A 16,598-nucleotide genomic window follows, 5' to 3' on the forward strand; every position below is an offset into this window, starting at 1 on the left:
ACAAATTAAAAACGGATGTCGATAGGGTGATGATTTCTCACTACAATCCGCTTTATCGTTGTATTAGTGGTTTGGGTGCTGAGGAGGAGTACTTGAACTTCGGGAAAAGTATATGGAAGATGCGTCTCGTCAGCCAGCTGAGACTTGCTCGGCCAAACTTTGCAAGAATTCATCACAAGGGGTACACGGCATCTTTCTCAAGTGAGGAAATCTGCTGCTGTGCAACCAGCGGGCTGATAACAGCTTATGTCACGCTCTCTTTGGATGTCCGACTTTTGATGACAACAGAAGAAAGTACTTGGCGGAGTATCTGCGGGGGAGCCAGGAACTTGACGAACAGTATAAAGAACTATTACACATAGAGACACCAGCCAAGATGGATAAGATTTGTTTTTACTTTTTCAGCTACATAGATTCAGGAGATTCGTCGACGAGTTGGACTGATATCTGATCTGTTTTTTTGTGGCAAGACTGATTAAGGACAAATATGTTTTCAGTTTCCTATTTTCAAATGATATTTTGTTTTTTATATAATATGTAAACAAACTCAACTCCATTGTATGTTTAAAAAAACGAAAGCAAATATTCTATTCTATTCTATTCTATTCTATTCTATGGTTCCTTAGAAGACCTATACAAATAATTATCACTTCCCTATCATTGGGTAACCGGAAAATGTTGGAAAAAAATTATTCACCTCATGGAAGAGAGTTGACCATATTGCAATCATTAATGGCAGAATATATATTTTTTTCAATTTAGCTTAGCTTATATTCATCCTAAAATGGAAGATGGAAAGAATATGTAATTCTGTGTGATTCATCGTACATCACATATTTCATCGACCATCTATTAATAATCAACAACTATGAAAACATTGAATTCATCTTTGAAACACTGATTTATCCTATCTAGTTTTTTTTTTTTAATTCAACACTTTACTGTTAGATATTACTACCAATTGATTGAGAATAATATGTTTTGGGAATAAAGAATGCTGCATGACTAAGCACATAGGAAGTCCGTATTCAGATGTAAATGAAAATATTGATTGTCAGATAAATTTCATGATTCACCAAATAAATTGAAGTGTGACATGAGATACATTGACTTTTTGGCGGTACGAAGTTCCCAGGTAAGCTAGTTGTAAATAAAGTTTTATTATTAATAGTCAACGCTGAAAAAAGACAGGCTCAATCACCAGGAATACTATAAATTCTATGAAGGACCAGTAAGCCATTAATTTTGAGTAGTTCAATCACTTCCATTATTAGCCCAGTCAATGAAGGTCCAAAAAAGCATTTTCGATCCGAAAATTGAATAAAAGCTGAATTTCCCACCATCGATAGAACCCTCCCAGAGGGTCATTCTCCCAAAAGTCCCAAGAAATCCCCTTGGAGCTTTCCGCCCCAGCCCCCTAAAACATGAAAAATGCAGGTAAACACAGAAAATCAATTATAACTGTAACCATTGATCGGAAACAGTTCTATTATATGTCATTCGATTTGTTACATTATGGACTACAATATTAGTTATTTATTTTTTCCATTAAATTTGACAGTTTTCTGATAAAATAATATATATGTAAAAATTTAGGGGGTTTGTGATTTGATTTTTTTGTTTTCTTCGATTAACTTCGAAACAAGTGCTCTTGAAGGAAAATGAGCCGGATAATTAATGTGGCCACTCTCATTGCAAATCCATTGATGTATATTGTTATGTATTGCGATTCGATTTGACGCCGTGGAAGGGGAAACATTCGACGCGGAATGGCGCGGCTGACTCTCAGCCATATTAAACAGCAAACTGGAAATCAATTATCTCTGTAACCATTGATCGGAAAAAAATCTATCATATGTCATTCGATCGTTACATATGGACTAAAATATTAGTCTCATCCATTTCCTCAATAAATCGAACAGTTTCCTGATAAAATAATATATATGTAAAAATTTAGGGTTTTTCGATTCATTTTTGTTTTCTCCGATTAACTTCGAAGCAAATAATCTAAAGAAAATTAGACGAATAATTATTGTAGCCACATTCATTGCGAATCCATTGATGTATATTGTTATTTATTTGCGATTTGATTTGATGCTGTGGAAGGGGAAACAGTCGATGCGGTACGGCGTGGCTGACTCTTCACCATAGTAAACAGTAAAATACAGTAGTAGGCCTACGGTACTGCTTTCTAAGTTGCATCTTATTCACACTATGGCGCTCGAAACAATCAATTTTGTCTATTGTTTTGACATTCGATGAAACTAATTTTTCACAGTTTTATTCTCTAAATTCTCTAAAATCATTTTGTTGTTATATATATATGTGCTAAATCATGCATTCTATGACAGACAAAGATATTGTTTGCAACCGATAAAATAAATAGTCATACTATTACATATTTAAAATATGTATGTATGATCATAATCTATGCTAGAATTTATCATAAGTTATGAATGTCAAAAACTGAGATAAATCATAGATTACAATAGTGTTAGCAGTGCAATTTCCTGAAAAATCATAGCGTGCAGTGTTTGCTGTTTTCTACTGTTAATATTCAAATTTTCACAAATGTTTCACATTTAACCACAAAGTACCCTACCGTATAAGATTAATAATTGAAAGATGATTCATCATCTTCTATTATTTTTGTTAACATATCGATTTTTCACCTCCACTCGCATCTTGTCATTCATTACACAAGGTTGGCAGAAGCTTTTCTTTGTGTCGATTAATGTTGATTGAAATTGATTTTGATTAGGGCACCAAAAGAATAGATCATTCTCTATTTGAAGCATTCAAATTAAATCTATTGAACATGATTTTTATGACTTAGCATTCACAGATTAAGTGGGTGAAGCTATTTGAAAAATGTACCTGATTATCAATTTCATGGTTTTATACCAATCTAGTTCATTGTGATCATTGAAGGGTTGAAGTGATGAGTTAGTTCAAGTGAATTCTAGTACACAAGTATATTGTGCTTATAATGGGATCTTCTTTATTTTCTATTGATGTTTTGCTCCAGTAGAGGAAAATTTAAAATGTTGGTTTTACATTTTATAAGCTTTATAAATAATATAAATTAACGGTAATATAAATTTGATAAGTCCAGTATTAAATTAATCGATGTTGATTTCATTGTATCGCTTGTATCAATGTTACTTGCACTGTTTGCAATTCATCACTATTCTCTCAAGAATTAATTTTTTATGAATTCATGATCTGAAAATTGAAATTCAAATGCTATTTGGATGACGTTCATACTCCACTGGCTTTTTTACAATAATTGTTACGTTGAAGAGTAATTCAATCCATTTGGAAGTAAAAGGGAATCACAGTGCGATTTGAACAGTGGATAGTAACTTTGAAATGCAATTGCTCAATTCATTTCGGCTTGATACTATCATTTGTAATATAGTTGATCAGAAATATGAATGTATATAATGTTTATATTTCAGTTTGACTAATTTCCTATCACAGACTCGCTTTCATTCATAAACATGATAATCCTAAATACGTTGATTACCTTAAAGATGAAGCTTATCTTACGTCGAACAATGTACAATAGAAACAATTTCCATTAAATTACTAATATTATGATCATTGGTATTTCTGCCTGTGATTGAGAAAAAGTCATTATATGAGCCTTGAAATTCGTACCTAGAAAAAGTTGCATTATTACTAGAAATTTTGTTATTTTCACTATTTATTATAGCTACTGTACATTGATTTTTGTAATTATAGAGATCAACTACTTTATTCTGAATCAGGATAAGGATAAATAGGGAAATTGTGAGATGGGGATGACATCCATATTTAAATTTACATAGCATCAATTTGAAAGCTCTTATAATAATGATTTAAACGGAACTGCGATTCTGGCTTGGTATTGCCTCTTCATGTTCAGTAAGAGTAGAACGCTTCAGAGTAATTCGTTCTCACTATATATGATAGATAATATTGGTGATATTTGGTAACATTTGTTAATATTTGAACCGAATGTGCAACAAATTAATCTACTTTCAGCTTGAAAATTTTCAACTTATCAGGAGTATAGTATCTCAGGTGGGCCCACCCTTTTATTTTTTTTTTGTTCACGTGATCTGATGATATTCATTCCATTATCAAGTATTTAGATTATAAAGAGTGATGAAACAAGATAAAACGCAAGAAAATCTATGAAAAGAAATTTTGAATCTTCATTTTTCACAAAATAAGGATAAGATGAAGGAGTCGGACACATAATATATTATGAAACTTCGTTGAAAAACATCAATATCTGAAACTAGAGTTATCAAATTGTGTTACCTCTGACTCGTATGGAGAAGGCACAATTCAAATTAATATAATACATTCTGTGAGCAAACAACGAAATCCTGATTTTTATCATGAGCATGGTTAAATCAAGAAAATTGTAATATTTTTTTAAGTGTATTTGAAAGTGAAAATCTATATACAGCGCATGTCAAAACAATAGAAAAAATTAATTGTTTCGAGCGCCATAGTGTAAATGAGATGCAATGTAGACAGCAGTATTATTCTGTTTACTATGGTGAAGGGAGTCAGCCGCGTCGGCTGTTTCCCCTTCCACAGCGTCAACTTGAATCGAAAATACATAACAATATACATCAATGAATTCGCAATGAATGTGGCTACAATAATTATTCGTTACATTGTTCTTTAAAATCACTTGCTTCGAAATTAATCGGAGAAAACAAAAAAATCAAATCGAAAAACCCCTAAATTTTTACATTATATTATTTTATCAAGGAAACTGTTCGATTTATTGAGGAAATGAATCTGACTAATATTGTAGTCCTTAATTTAACGAATCGAATGACATATGATAGATTTTTTTTCTGATTAATGGTTACAGAGATAATTGATTTCCAGTTTGCTGTTTACTATGGCTAAGAGAGTCAACCGCGCCGTTCCGCGTCGACCGCGTTTCCCCTTCCACGGCGTCAAATAGAATCGCAAATACATAAAAATATACATCAATGGATTTGAAATGAGTGTGGCTACATTAATTATCTGGCTCATTTTTCTTTAAAACTACTTGCCTCCAAGTTAATCGGAGAAAACAAAAAATCAAATCGCAAACCCCCTAAATTTTTACATATATATTATTTTATCAAGAAAACTGTTAATTTTATTGAAAAAATGAATATAACTATTATTGTAGTCTATAATATAAGGAATTGAATGGCATATAATAGAACTGTTTCCGATCAATGAGTACAGAGATAATTGATTTTCCGTGATTACCTGCATTTTTCAACTTTGAGGGGTGCTAGGGGGGAAAGCTCCAAGGGGATTTCTTGGGACTTTTGGGAGAATGACCCTCTGGGAGGGTTCTATCGATGGTAAAAGATTCAGCTTTTATTTAATTTTCGGATCGAAAAAACCTTATTGACTGGGCTATATAGACACTGGATACATTATGGACAATCAATACATATGAAATTTATTAGCTACAAAAGAAAAAACTTCGATTGATGTGACCCCGACTACTACAATATGAATAACCATTTAGATCAAATATAAGAAATTACTTACATCTCTCATTAACTCGTACTTTTTGTTCACAAAATATAACACACATAAAAATATTTCATATTGAATGAACTCACGGCTAGTACTCAGGTTTGTCTTTTTCTGGCCGTGCTGAAAATAAATGTAGGTTTATGTTTGACATCTCGTTTTTGTAATCTTGTTGTCTATTAAGAAATTTTTCAATGTGATTTTTGTTTGCAATAGAATTTGAATTTAAAAAAAGAATTATCAACAAACTCCTAACCAAAGAAAATCTCAGTGCTCTGTTCTAATCAGAAAGTATGAGACTCCATATACAGCTGATAGAAGGCGCGAACCGAATTGGCCAAGCATACAACAATTGAACAAACACGTGGCAAGCTTGTGCTTTCGATTTACACGGAAAATTAAATTCGATCAGCTGATTGATAAAATTATTCTAAGGTTTTTCAATGATTACAACATATGTTAGAATGTCATGTGTCAAATATCTCAGTTCCATAATATAGCATTCACCTTACCATGTTCATAACCTTACTAAATAGGATCCTTTTTCATCCTTTGAAACCCTTAGAGACAAAATATCTCAAAATCCGTTCTTAGTGCGCGTCTAGCATGTTTGAAGAATATTTGTGCAAATTTTTAAGTCTGTAGGGCAATTAGTTTGAGCTGTAGTGTGATTTTACATCAAAATTTTCGAAAAATTCCCTCTCCTGAACCCCCCTGTACTCCTGATCAAAATTTTTCTGCCTAGATCTAATTTTTGTTCGTAGCTGAACAAAAAAGTTCCCCATGACTTTGCTGTGCAATGAGCGGTTAAAAAGTACAAAATTTTGATGGGGGCCCAGCTCCCTCAGGGGGGAAAATTTCTGAAAATCCTTTCTTAGTGGATGTTTTCAGGCTACCATAAACAATCGTGCAAAATTTCAAGTTTTTAGGCTCAGTAGTTTGGGCTGTGGTGTGATTTCAGTCTGTCGGGGCTTAGCCTTTTATAGGTATAGAGAAGAAGAAGATAAATCCAGTCGGGGGTGCAGAGGGTGGAGCCCCCTGGCTAGACGGATATGGCGAGCGAAGCGAGCCTGACGGCTAGTCTTATAATATGTATAATGAGATACACTGAGATTCCGATTAAGAATGGTTAAATTCCATTATGAAATTAGAAAGCAGAAATGTTTTTGTTGTGTGTTATTTGTTCGCTATTGTGATGAATAAATTCTAAAAAATACGTTAATAATCGAATAGAAATTCATTGATAATCTAAAAATAAAGGTATTCTTTTCTCTATGGTAGAATGTAGTATCATAGAGAAACGATAGCATAAGTAGATATCCCATGGTATAGGGCGTTTATATCGCAACTTTTACTGTTATCCTATGCCGATAGTTCACGTAGTTGTTTCCTATGCAGCTGTGTGACGCTGGTAGTCTCTCAAATTGTGCCGTTCATACACTATCACCCCAACAAAACAGTAAAAATTGACAATAATCGACAGTAATCGGCTTGAGATAACAGTAAAAGTTGCGACATGAATTCCCTATACCATGGGATATCTACTTATGCTATCGTTTCTCTATGGTAATATCTTATAATATAATGAGATATACTGAGATTCGATTAATAATGGTTAGATAAATTCCATTATGAAATTATAAAGCAGAAATGTTTCTGTCGTTGTGTGTTATTTGTCCGCTATTGTGATGAATAATTTCTAAAAAAATAGGCTAATAATCAAATATTAGATATTATTAGATGGGTACCGGAACAGGTTAATTAATAAACCTAATCCCTGAAGTGAAGATGATGATGATGATAATCAAATAATAATTTATTGATAATCTTACAATAAAAGTATCCTTTCCTCTTTGGTAGAATGTAGTATCTAGTAGCGAACGTACCTGAGCATAAAATGTAGAGGAAAGAGAACAGATCCCTGTCGTAGGAACTGTTCCAGAGTGAGATCGGTTCCAGAAGAGACATAGCTCTCCGCCAGCGAGCAGGGCCGAGTGAAGCGGGAAGAATTGCTAAGCAGAGTATGGTCACACAGGCGCGGCACTTCATCCTTGCAAAATTCACCCAGTAGGCTCACGTTCTGCGAAAACAGAAATACAGGAAAAATTCATCATTACTAAGTCAAGAGAATACGAAGAGCTTGAATATTTGTGAAGAGTAGATCAACTCTATTGCTATAGTGAGGTCCACGTTATCATGGCAGTGGATAGGAGAGCAACGTTGCCGATCATCTGTCTTGCCAATTCCTTCCATAGACGGTAGCTGATACAAGTTTATTGATGTAATATTAACTGTTCATTCTCGTTTAATATTATCAATTATATTCTATCAAGCTAGAAATAATATTACTCAATAATTTCATAATGAATTTACATAATTAAGATGAAATATTTTGATAATTAATTATTATTTCTAGATTTTTAAAAGACGATCTGGCAACAGAGCAAAGCAAGAAAGAGAAAGCGCTATCCACTTAGTCGAATGATAGAAAAGGATAGCAATACCATTGCTAATCAAACACTGCTATTGTAACGTGGACCTCACTATAGTCCAAAACATAGAACTAAATATTTATCGATGATTACTGCTTCAAGATATAGGGCCGGTTTCCGAGCTCGAGATTTAGCTAAGTCCTAGACTTTAAACAACTGGAGTCAGAAAATTGGCTTCCCAAAAGGGGCACAGCTTTTATAACAGTAGTCGTAGTTTTTATTTTCTCATTTCTATAATTGGAGACGTTTTTCCTTGACGAAATTAGACATTCCTAAATAATTCATAATAGCTGAAACTTTACACTATTTTCTCTTTATTTTATTTTGTGTTCAATTTTCTAGTTTTTCGAAGTTTAATTCAAACGTGACTATGACAATGACTGCGACTACGTCCCGTTTTGGAAAACCAATTTTCTGACTCCAGCTGTTTAAAGTCTAGGACTTAGCTAAATCCCGAGCTCGGAAACCGGCCCGTAAAGTTGTTTATTCCTTAGTTTCCATCTGGAAGCTTAGAAAGGTTTAGTTGAGGAGTTGAAGAATTATGAGAATTCTATTCTAAGTTATGACTCCCCAATATCGGTCAGAATAGTATGTTTATCATGATAGAAGTTTTGTAATACTGATACACAAGAGAAAACCGGGTCGAAGAAGAATATCCTGGTTGGCAAATCTGTGGAAGTGGTTCGGTAAAACATCAGTAGAACTCTTCCGAATCTCAACCAACAAAATCAAGATAGCCATGCTGATAGCCAACATCCGGAACGGATAGGCACTTAGAGAAGAAGATACACAATCAACAAATAGCAGAGGTTCAAGTAGAATATACAGCAATGAAATTCATCATTGGTAAGTTGATCATCCAATATTGACAAGAACTGATACATTATTGAATTTACTGCTTTTTGAGAAATAAATAGTCTATAAATCTTGTGGAGACAAGCTTAAGTGTATCATAATTCATATTTCTGAACTTCTTTTATCATAATAACAACAACTAACTTTCCAAGTGAAGAAGGAGACAGCTCAGATGATTCGATACCTCAACTTATTCAGATTGGGACTGAAGCTCATGACAAACACGAATTGATAGCTACAAATAAAATGGATGCCTGACTCATTCACAAAATGGATGCCTGACTCATTCAAAAAATGGATGCCTGACTCATTCACAAAATGGATGCCTGACTCATTCACAAAATGGATGCCTGACTCATTCACAAAATGGATTCCTATACTACGCTTGGAGGGCTGTGATTGGCTGCCTAATCAACACGAACTTGAAGTTAGGAGGAGCATAGATGTTGACCAATCAGCAAACATATTTGACTAAACAAGTGATCAATTACAACAAAAATAGGAAAATACTGTAAACAAATCAATTTGTCTCACAGTACTAGTGAATATGGTAAATTATGAGTGGAAAAGAGTTTGGAGACGGCAAGCTTCGAATAGAGAACATGATGAGTATTTCTATCTAGATTATTTTCTCTCGTTTATACTAGAGAACTGGGAAAGTGATAAGTGAAATCAAATTTTTCAGACAAGAATATCAAGCTCTCTTGAAACTCTTTTGAGAGAAAAAATCATATTGGAATATGTTCTTTCCTCTAATATCAGGAAAATTGAATTGAGAAGCAATAAAGAGTTCCATTTTTCAAAAGACTTTCGATTTCTCCAAACAGTTGAACTCTCAACAAGTTACCAACGATAAAAATCAAAGAAACCTGCCTACCTGATTATTTGCGCAAAGATTAAAGATTAAAAGGCATTAACAGTCTTGCAAACTTCTTTGAATTGCAACCAAACGATCCCGGATTATGCTCGAGAACTTAATTAAAATCAAATAGAAACGCTTTCAACCGGGTCCAATTCCACTTAATCAAGGATCTCTAGATAATTTTCAGACGATCATTTGGCAATAAGAATGCCCCGGTAAGTTTCAAGAGTGAGAGAGAGAGAGATTGAGATTGAGATGGAAAGAGTGAGATAGAGTGATTGTGGAAAACTTGTCATCTGTTGGCTTGGTTTTCAAGACGGTATCAAAACTTGAGCCAGAAGTTTCCGGTGCAAATAAATACCAATATTGGTTAATTACAGCTTTCCACCTTCTTGACAGAAGTTCACCGCTTAATTAATCAGCTTTCATTGGCTGCTGGCGAGGCAAAAAGAGAGAGAGAATGAGTGAGGCATGAGTGGGTGAGAGAGAAAGAGTGAGAGAGTGGAGAACTTCGATTGTTTTAAGTGCCTTAGATTGTTGGCAACGAAGATAAGAAGTGGCACGCTTCATCGGTGTTCGAGAAAGGGTGATTGAAGAAGGATAATGACAAATAATAGACTGCTAAAGAGCGGTGTTTTCATCAATGGAAAAACCATTGAGTAGTTTTTCATGAAATCTATGATCTGAGAGCTTCATCTCTCAAGAATGATAATATTGGCAGATAAAAGACAGTTGAAGAACTTTGTTTACAATGATGAAAAGGTGGATGAGTAGTTTTTCAAGGAGTTTCATGGCGTCAGAGTAAGCACAATATGAATTCTTTCCAATCTGATTGAAATGGTGATTTCTTGATAGGTTCAGCAATCAATTTCCATCACTTAAGGTTTTCTTCGTCACTACTCAATTTGAGGAAGAAGATGAGGAGGGTTATCAATTGGGTGGCTCGTTGGTCTAATAATCAAGAGAACCCAAGTTCGAATCTCGACCGGGCAAAAGTTTTTGATCACAGCACAATCACATAGATACGGCCACCCCGTCTTTCGGAGGAGACGATAAGCCGTCGGTCCTGACTACCTGAAAAGTAGTCGTCATCTCTTATCATCATCCCTCTAACTCATTACCCACGCACAAGCCTAAAAGCTTATGTGGGCATCACCCTCAGTATTATTATTATTATTATTATTATTATTATCAATTGATGAAGTTACAACTTGATGGAGATCCTTCAAGTTATCACATAATATATTAGTGGGTTGGAGCTACAATTAAATATTCATTTAGGCTATGATTATCGATGAAAGATGATTTGTTTTATTCCGTAATGTATACTTGAAAAATTGGAAAGATTAAGTTGAAAAGCTCGTAAATTACTGAGAGATCCATCCAATTCATGGCTACCCAATATCAGTTGGAATAATAAACATTAATTGTAGACCAGTTTTCATCCTCAACCAGCGTAGTGATTAATGAACCATCATAAATAATTTCCCTAAACTGTCCACTATCTTACGGCTACACAAGTTTCCAATGGCTTTTGCGGAGTTACAACTAGTTGTGTTAAAATAGAGGGTACTTGATAACGTTGATTGTGTTCCAATAGTTTTCCTTGGTTGTTGAAGCTCACTTTTCCACTATTCTACTATTTTCTACATGCTTTTCTCTTCCCACATTATAATAATAATAATAATAATAATAAATAATAAATAAATGTTTATTTCCCAGAAAAAACTAAAACTACAACATCAATTACAAAAATATTAGATAAATTACAATATAATAGTTAGTTACAAAAGATTCTTATAATGTGTTCTCTACTTGTTTAGTTTTTTCTGTGTGGAAATTGACCTACTCCACTATGGCGTACCATGTTCTAGAGTAGGTTTTGTTAGTTTTTTGTGTGTATTATCTATTAGTTGGTGTTTAGTAAGTCATTACATTATAGCCTATCATACTGAGCTATGAAGATATCCTCTTATCAATTCAATTTTATTCTTACAATTTATAAATCATACAGTACATTTATATATTTTCTATTTATTTTTAAATTCAACAATACACACACATCGAATACATGATTGGAAAAGGATCAACAGGCCTAGCTCAAAACTGTTTTTTCCGAATTTTGATTATATACCCTCTTATATCAGTTCTACTCTTATACCCTTTGATATATTAGTTTTCACACTCTTAATTTTGCACTTTCTCCTCCTGTACAGTTCCTCATTATTCCCAATTGGAAGTGAACAGTCTCCAGAGTATAATTATGGAGAGATTCATTACATACCGCCAGTATTTCGCATGAAAAACATAGATGCTTCCCCATTAAACTAACTCTGACAGTCTCAAGTGAATGAAACTGACATCAAATTGACAGGATTCCTCATAAATAACATAATTCTTTCCCCATTTAAACTATGCTGATACTTAAAAGTGGATGAAACGGACTTCAAACTGTCAGAATTCGTGATAAACAACAACATCAGAGCTTCAAATTCAAATAATGCTGACAGTTTGTAGTGTATGAGCTGTGACCCTTTGTTAGCAGTATTGTCGTTTGATTCGAAGCAGCTACGCCGCCAAGCGGATTTGCTTTGAACTAAGGCAGACTTTCGGTTCACCAATGGCAGAAGCATTGGAGAAATGTTTCCAGCACTATTAGACTGGCTTCTCCACACATCTGTGTAATTACTTGTCAGCTGATTTATGATGAATAATTCTATAGTCTGATTTTTACTCTAATATTGGCGTATTAAGGAGGCTCCTTTTTCCTTTTATATTATCCTTGAAATGCAGGTCGGTGGCAATCATATTCACTCAACAATGATGCATTGTTTGGACGGAGGAGAAGGAGGAGTAGGAAGAGGAGTATGGAGAAGAGGAGGAGGAGGAGGAGGAGGAAGAGTAGGAGGAGGAGAAGGAAGAGAAGGAGGATGAGGATGAGGAAGAGGAGGAGGAGGAGCAGAAGGAAAAGAAGGAGGAGGCAATCATATCCACTCAACAATGCTGCTTTGTTTGCATAGAGGAGGAGGAGGAGAAGGAGGAGTAGGAGGAGTAGGAGGAGGAAGAGGAGGTGGTGTTGGTGGAGGAGGAGGCGGAGGAGGAGGATGAAGAGGAGTAGGTGGAAAGGGAGGGAAAGGAGGAGAAGGAGAAAGAGTAGGTGTTGGGGGAGGAGGAAAGGTTAATGGGTAAGTGGAGGGGGTGGAGCAGGAGGAGGAGGAGGATAAAGAGGAGAGGAATAGGTGGAAAGGGAAGAAAAGGAGGAGAAGGAAGTAGAGTGGGTGTAGGAGGAGTAGAAATAGCAGGAGGAGGAGGGGAAGGAAAGGTGAATGAGTAGGTGGAGGAGTAGGATGAGGAGGAGGAGGAGGAGGAGGAGGAAGATGAGGAGAGAATTGTATCACTGTGACTGTAAATGACAAGTCACCAAATGATGTTTAGTTGGAACAAAGTGCGTTGATAATTGAGGAGGGAAGAAAATGTCATCGGTAAATAAAGGGGTTTTGTTACGAGCAGGATAAGGGGGTGGGAAAATGACTGCTTGCACAAACTGTAATCACATCACTCAAGTCCGTATACCATGAAGAACATTTAAACATATTTCCGTGTTTATTTAAAATCGATGATGATTTCTCACTTGAAGAAGGAAAATTTCAGTATTCACATAAAATCAAATAGAAGTATACCCCTAATAAGTAAAGTTCTGGAAACGACATACTGTATACGTTCTTAGTTCATTGGGGTCACTGAATTATAAGTATTATACAATTATAAACTAAACCAGATTCGCAATCAATCACAGTTGAAAATCTTCAATACTCTCAATTTTTTTCTCTGTTTTATCCTATCACCCTCTCCCATTTTTCCCTTTATTACTCCACTCTACCCTTTATTCCCCACTTTTATCCCCCCTCTACCAGCTTATTACATGGAAAACCATAGTTGGCTAGGTATTTTTCCTACTTTCTTTCATTTCAGCACACTCTACCATGAAGCCTTTTCTTGTATTTTCATTGGAATCTGATATTTTGATTGTAATGGTTTTGCATTTTGATCTCTTTCGTGTGTTTTGTGTTGAATTGGATGATTGATCGATTGATTTGATTGAAATATACAGGTTCTATTCAGAATCTATTGTAGAAGGGGGGGGGGGTTGGAGAAAAAATAGTTGGCCTTTATTCTCCAGTCTGTGCGTCTGAGTAAATTGGCGATGTACTCCCATTGTGGACTGTATTATCAAATAATTCACAAAAACCTTACGATATCTTCGAAAATCAAAATAATTATTTACTGTCATATAGAATAAAGAATACCTTGTGAATGAAGTAAGAATAACATTCGATTTTAAGTGGTGGGAGTTTCGTTCTAAGAATCAGAGCTTCTGAGAAAATTCCAGAACATTCTGCGTTCCATTCATATTGTCGACTCTGTTATCAAATATTTCACATTTAATGAAACCATATGAATGTAACCTTCGAACATAGAATTTATCACTTACCGTTATCATATTATATCAGAGAATCCCTTGTGGATTATGTAAGTATAACATAAAATTTTGTGACATGATATGAGATAATGAGAGAAGTTGTGTGTATTTTTGGGTTCAAAATTTTATAAAATAACTTGATTAATTCAATATGAAGTGATAATTGAGTGTTCTATTTAGATATAGTTTGGTGTTTCAATTTCTCTAAATTCAAAATTTTTAGCTTATATATATATTTTTGGACGAAAATTGAACTTGAACGTTTTACAGTAGAAACATAACCCATTTTTTGGACATTTTATTAATTCATCAAAATTTGGGAATGGAATAGATTTGGGCCAAGCCTGTTGTTCCTTCCTAATCATATTTATAAATAAATGAATAATTTTAATTCCATTATAAATTTCACTTGACATTCATTTTAAGTTATGAAAATTATATGACCACTTTGACAAGTTGTGTGGTCATTGTTAGTAATGTATTTAATTGTAGTTACTAAATTGTTAGGACATCATTTATATGATTTGTGATTCTGTCTACGAATGAATAAATAAATAAATAATGTGAATGAAGTAAGTATAACATGAGATCTTGTGTAGTAAAAGTTTCTTTCTAAAAATAAATCAGCACACTAACATAAATGTTGCTACGTATAATAATTGAAAACATTTTGTCCACACCAAGATCACTCAATTAACCTTCCACCACTCAGATTCTACAACATTCATTGATCAGCTGCCTCCTTCTTCAAAATGGAGGCAGAGAGAGAAAGACAGAAAAGCAACAAGCTTGATTGCCGCCAGCTATTGAAATTGGTAATAAGGAGCTCCAGTAGTTTACTTACTCCAATTGAATATTACTTCCTGCTCTACTTCAGTGAAGGGGCTTTGCATTCGCAGTGAGGGTTATATTCTGAGAGGAAGGGATAGAGTGAGAGAGAGCGAGAAGGTAAAGGAAGACAGTAGTTGGAGAGATACAACAAAGTAACTCCGAGCACAAGTATCGAAGAAAGTTACTTGAACTGCAAATATTTGTTTTCACTTCAAAGATGAGTGTTGATCTGACGTTCTTCTGACGAAGGAGATGAAGAAAGAGGAGGAGGAGGAGGAGGAGGAGAGGAGGAGGAGGAGGAGGAGGAGAAACATTTCAGAGGAAATGAAACAAGTTGCCCGAAAGAAAGTTCAACAGGGTTGGATTAGTTGGTGGTAATTTGATCATCCACTGATGAAGTGATGAGAAGCTGCTCCATACAAAACGACGGTTGCCGCTTCCCCGACTAAATCAACATTGCTATTTATTACCAAACTCAGTTTCAAGATAAATCCAAGATTACAACTTGTTATTGGGAGGCTTTCGACGAAGTCGTGGTTGAAGACGTAAAATGTTGGGAGATTCGGTAATTTAAAACTGGGTTCCATCAAGAAGTCTGGTTTTATCGGAAGGCTGTATTCAGTTGCTGACGATGTCAACATGGTCAGAGATTTGTGCGTGGTAGATCATTAGAACGGACCTACTAAAAAAGAGCCAAACTGACATCCATCCAAACAACGCTGTAGGCTCCAACCAGAGAGAAGATATTATATTATATTTATCTCTGCTCTAACAAAATAGGGTATGACATATGAAAATTTCACTTTTCAAATTGTAATCCTAACAGCAGATTTAATCTGCTTTGTGAATAAACAATCCAGTACAAGCCTAGAGCTCATGTGGGCATAATCCTTCATGTAAAAGTTTAACCCCGGATAAACACGTGGCATTCTTTCTAATCAATGATTAAAAAGCCATCTAAATTCAAAATTTATAGTTTTCATGTTTATTTTGGACTAAAATTTTATAAAAATTGTACACGTGGAATTCCAACCTTATCTTGAACTTTGTCACCTATAAATCTGGAAGAAAAATATCACAAGGACTACCTTGTGATATTTTTCTTCCAGATTTATAGGTGACAAAGATTTATAGGTGATTTAAGGTAAGGACTACCTTATCATTTATCTACCAATGTTATTACATTAGTGTCATTTGCTTTGTAGATAGTAATAGAAAAAGATCATTCCCTGTGTATAGGGGAAATATTCTCTATAAATCGAAAACTATCTATACTCTCCTTATAGCTGACTACTCCTTATGTGGAGAATCCCCTGAGATAATAATTTTTTCTCATAAAATAGAAGAAACCAATATGTCTCTTGAATGATAATCTTTCGAGTTTCAATCAGCTTAAAGTTGAATATTGTAGTGTGAAGATACAAATATATATTGTTATTGAAAGGGATATTGAATGTTGTTTGAAAAGGATTTAAGAACAATCCACTCGTTATACCAATAACATGAATGTTAAAAGTCATAAGCGGATTTT

General features: G+C 34.6%; 1 protein-coding gene across 2 annotated transcripts in view; it reads right to left on the reverse strand.

The window, feature by feature from the left end:
* The window catches only part of LOC111051716, a 546,966-nt gene that overhangs the window by 12,068 nt on the left and 518,300 nt on the right, over nucleotides 1-16,598 (reverse strand). For both annotated transcript variants that reach the window (XM_039436102.1, XM_039436103.1), the window contains one exon: nucleotides 7,434-7,627. In XM_039436102.1, the coding sequence (XP_039292036.1) occupies nucleotides 7,434-7,627 (194 nt within the window). The remainder of the gene's footprint in view (nucleotides 1-7,433; nucleotides 7,628-16,598) is intronic.

Source organism: Nilaparvata lugens, chromosome 10, assembly GCF_014356525.2.
Source record: "Nilaparvata lugens isolate BPH chromosome 10, ASM1435652v1, whole genome shotgun sequence".
In the NCBI taxonomy this organism is placed as follows: Eukaryota; Metazoa; Arthropoda; class Insecta; order Hemiptera; family Delphacidae; genus Nilaparvata; species Nilaparvata lugens.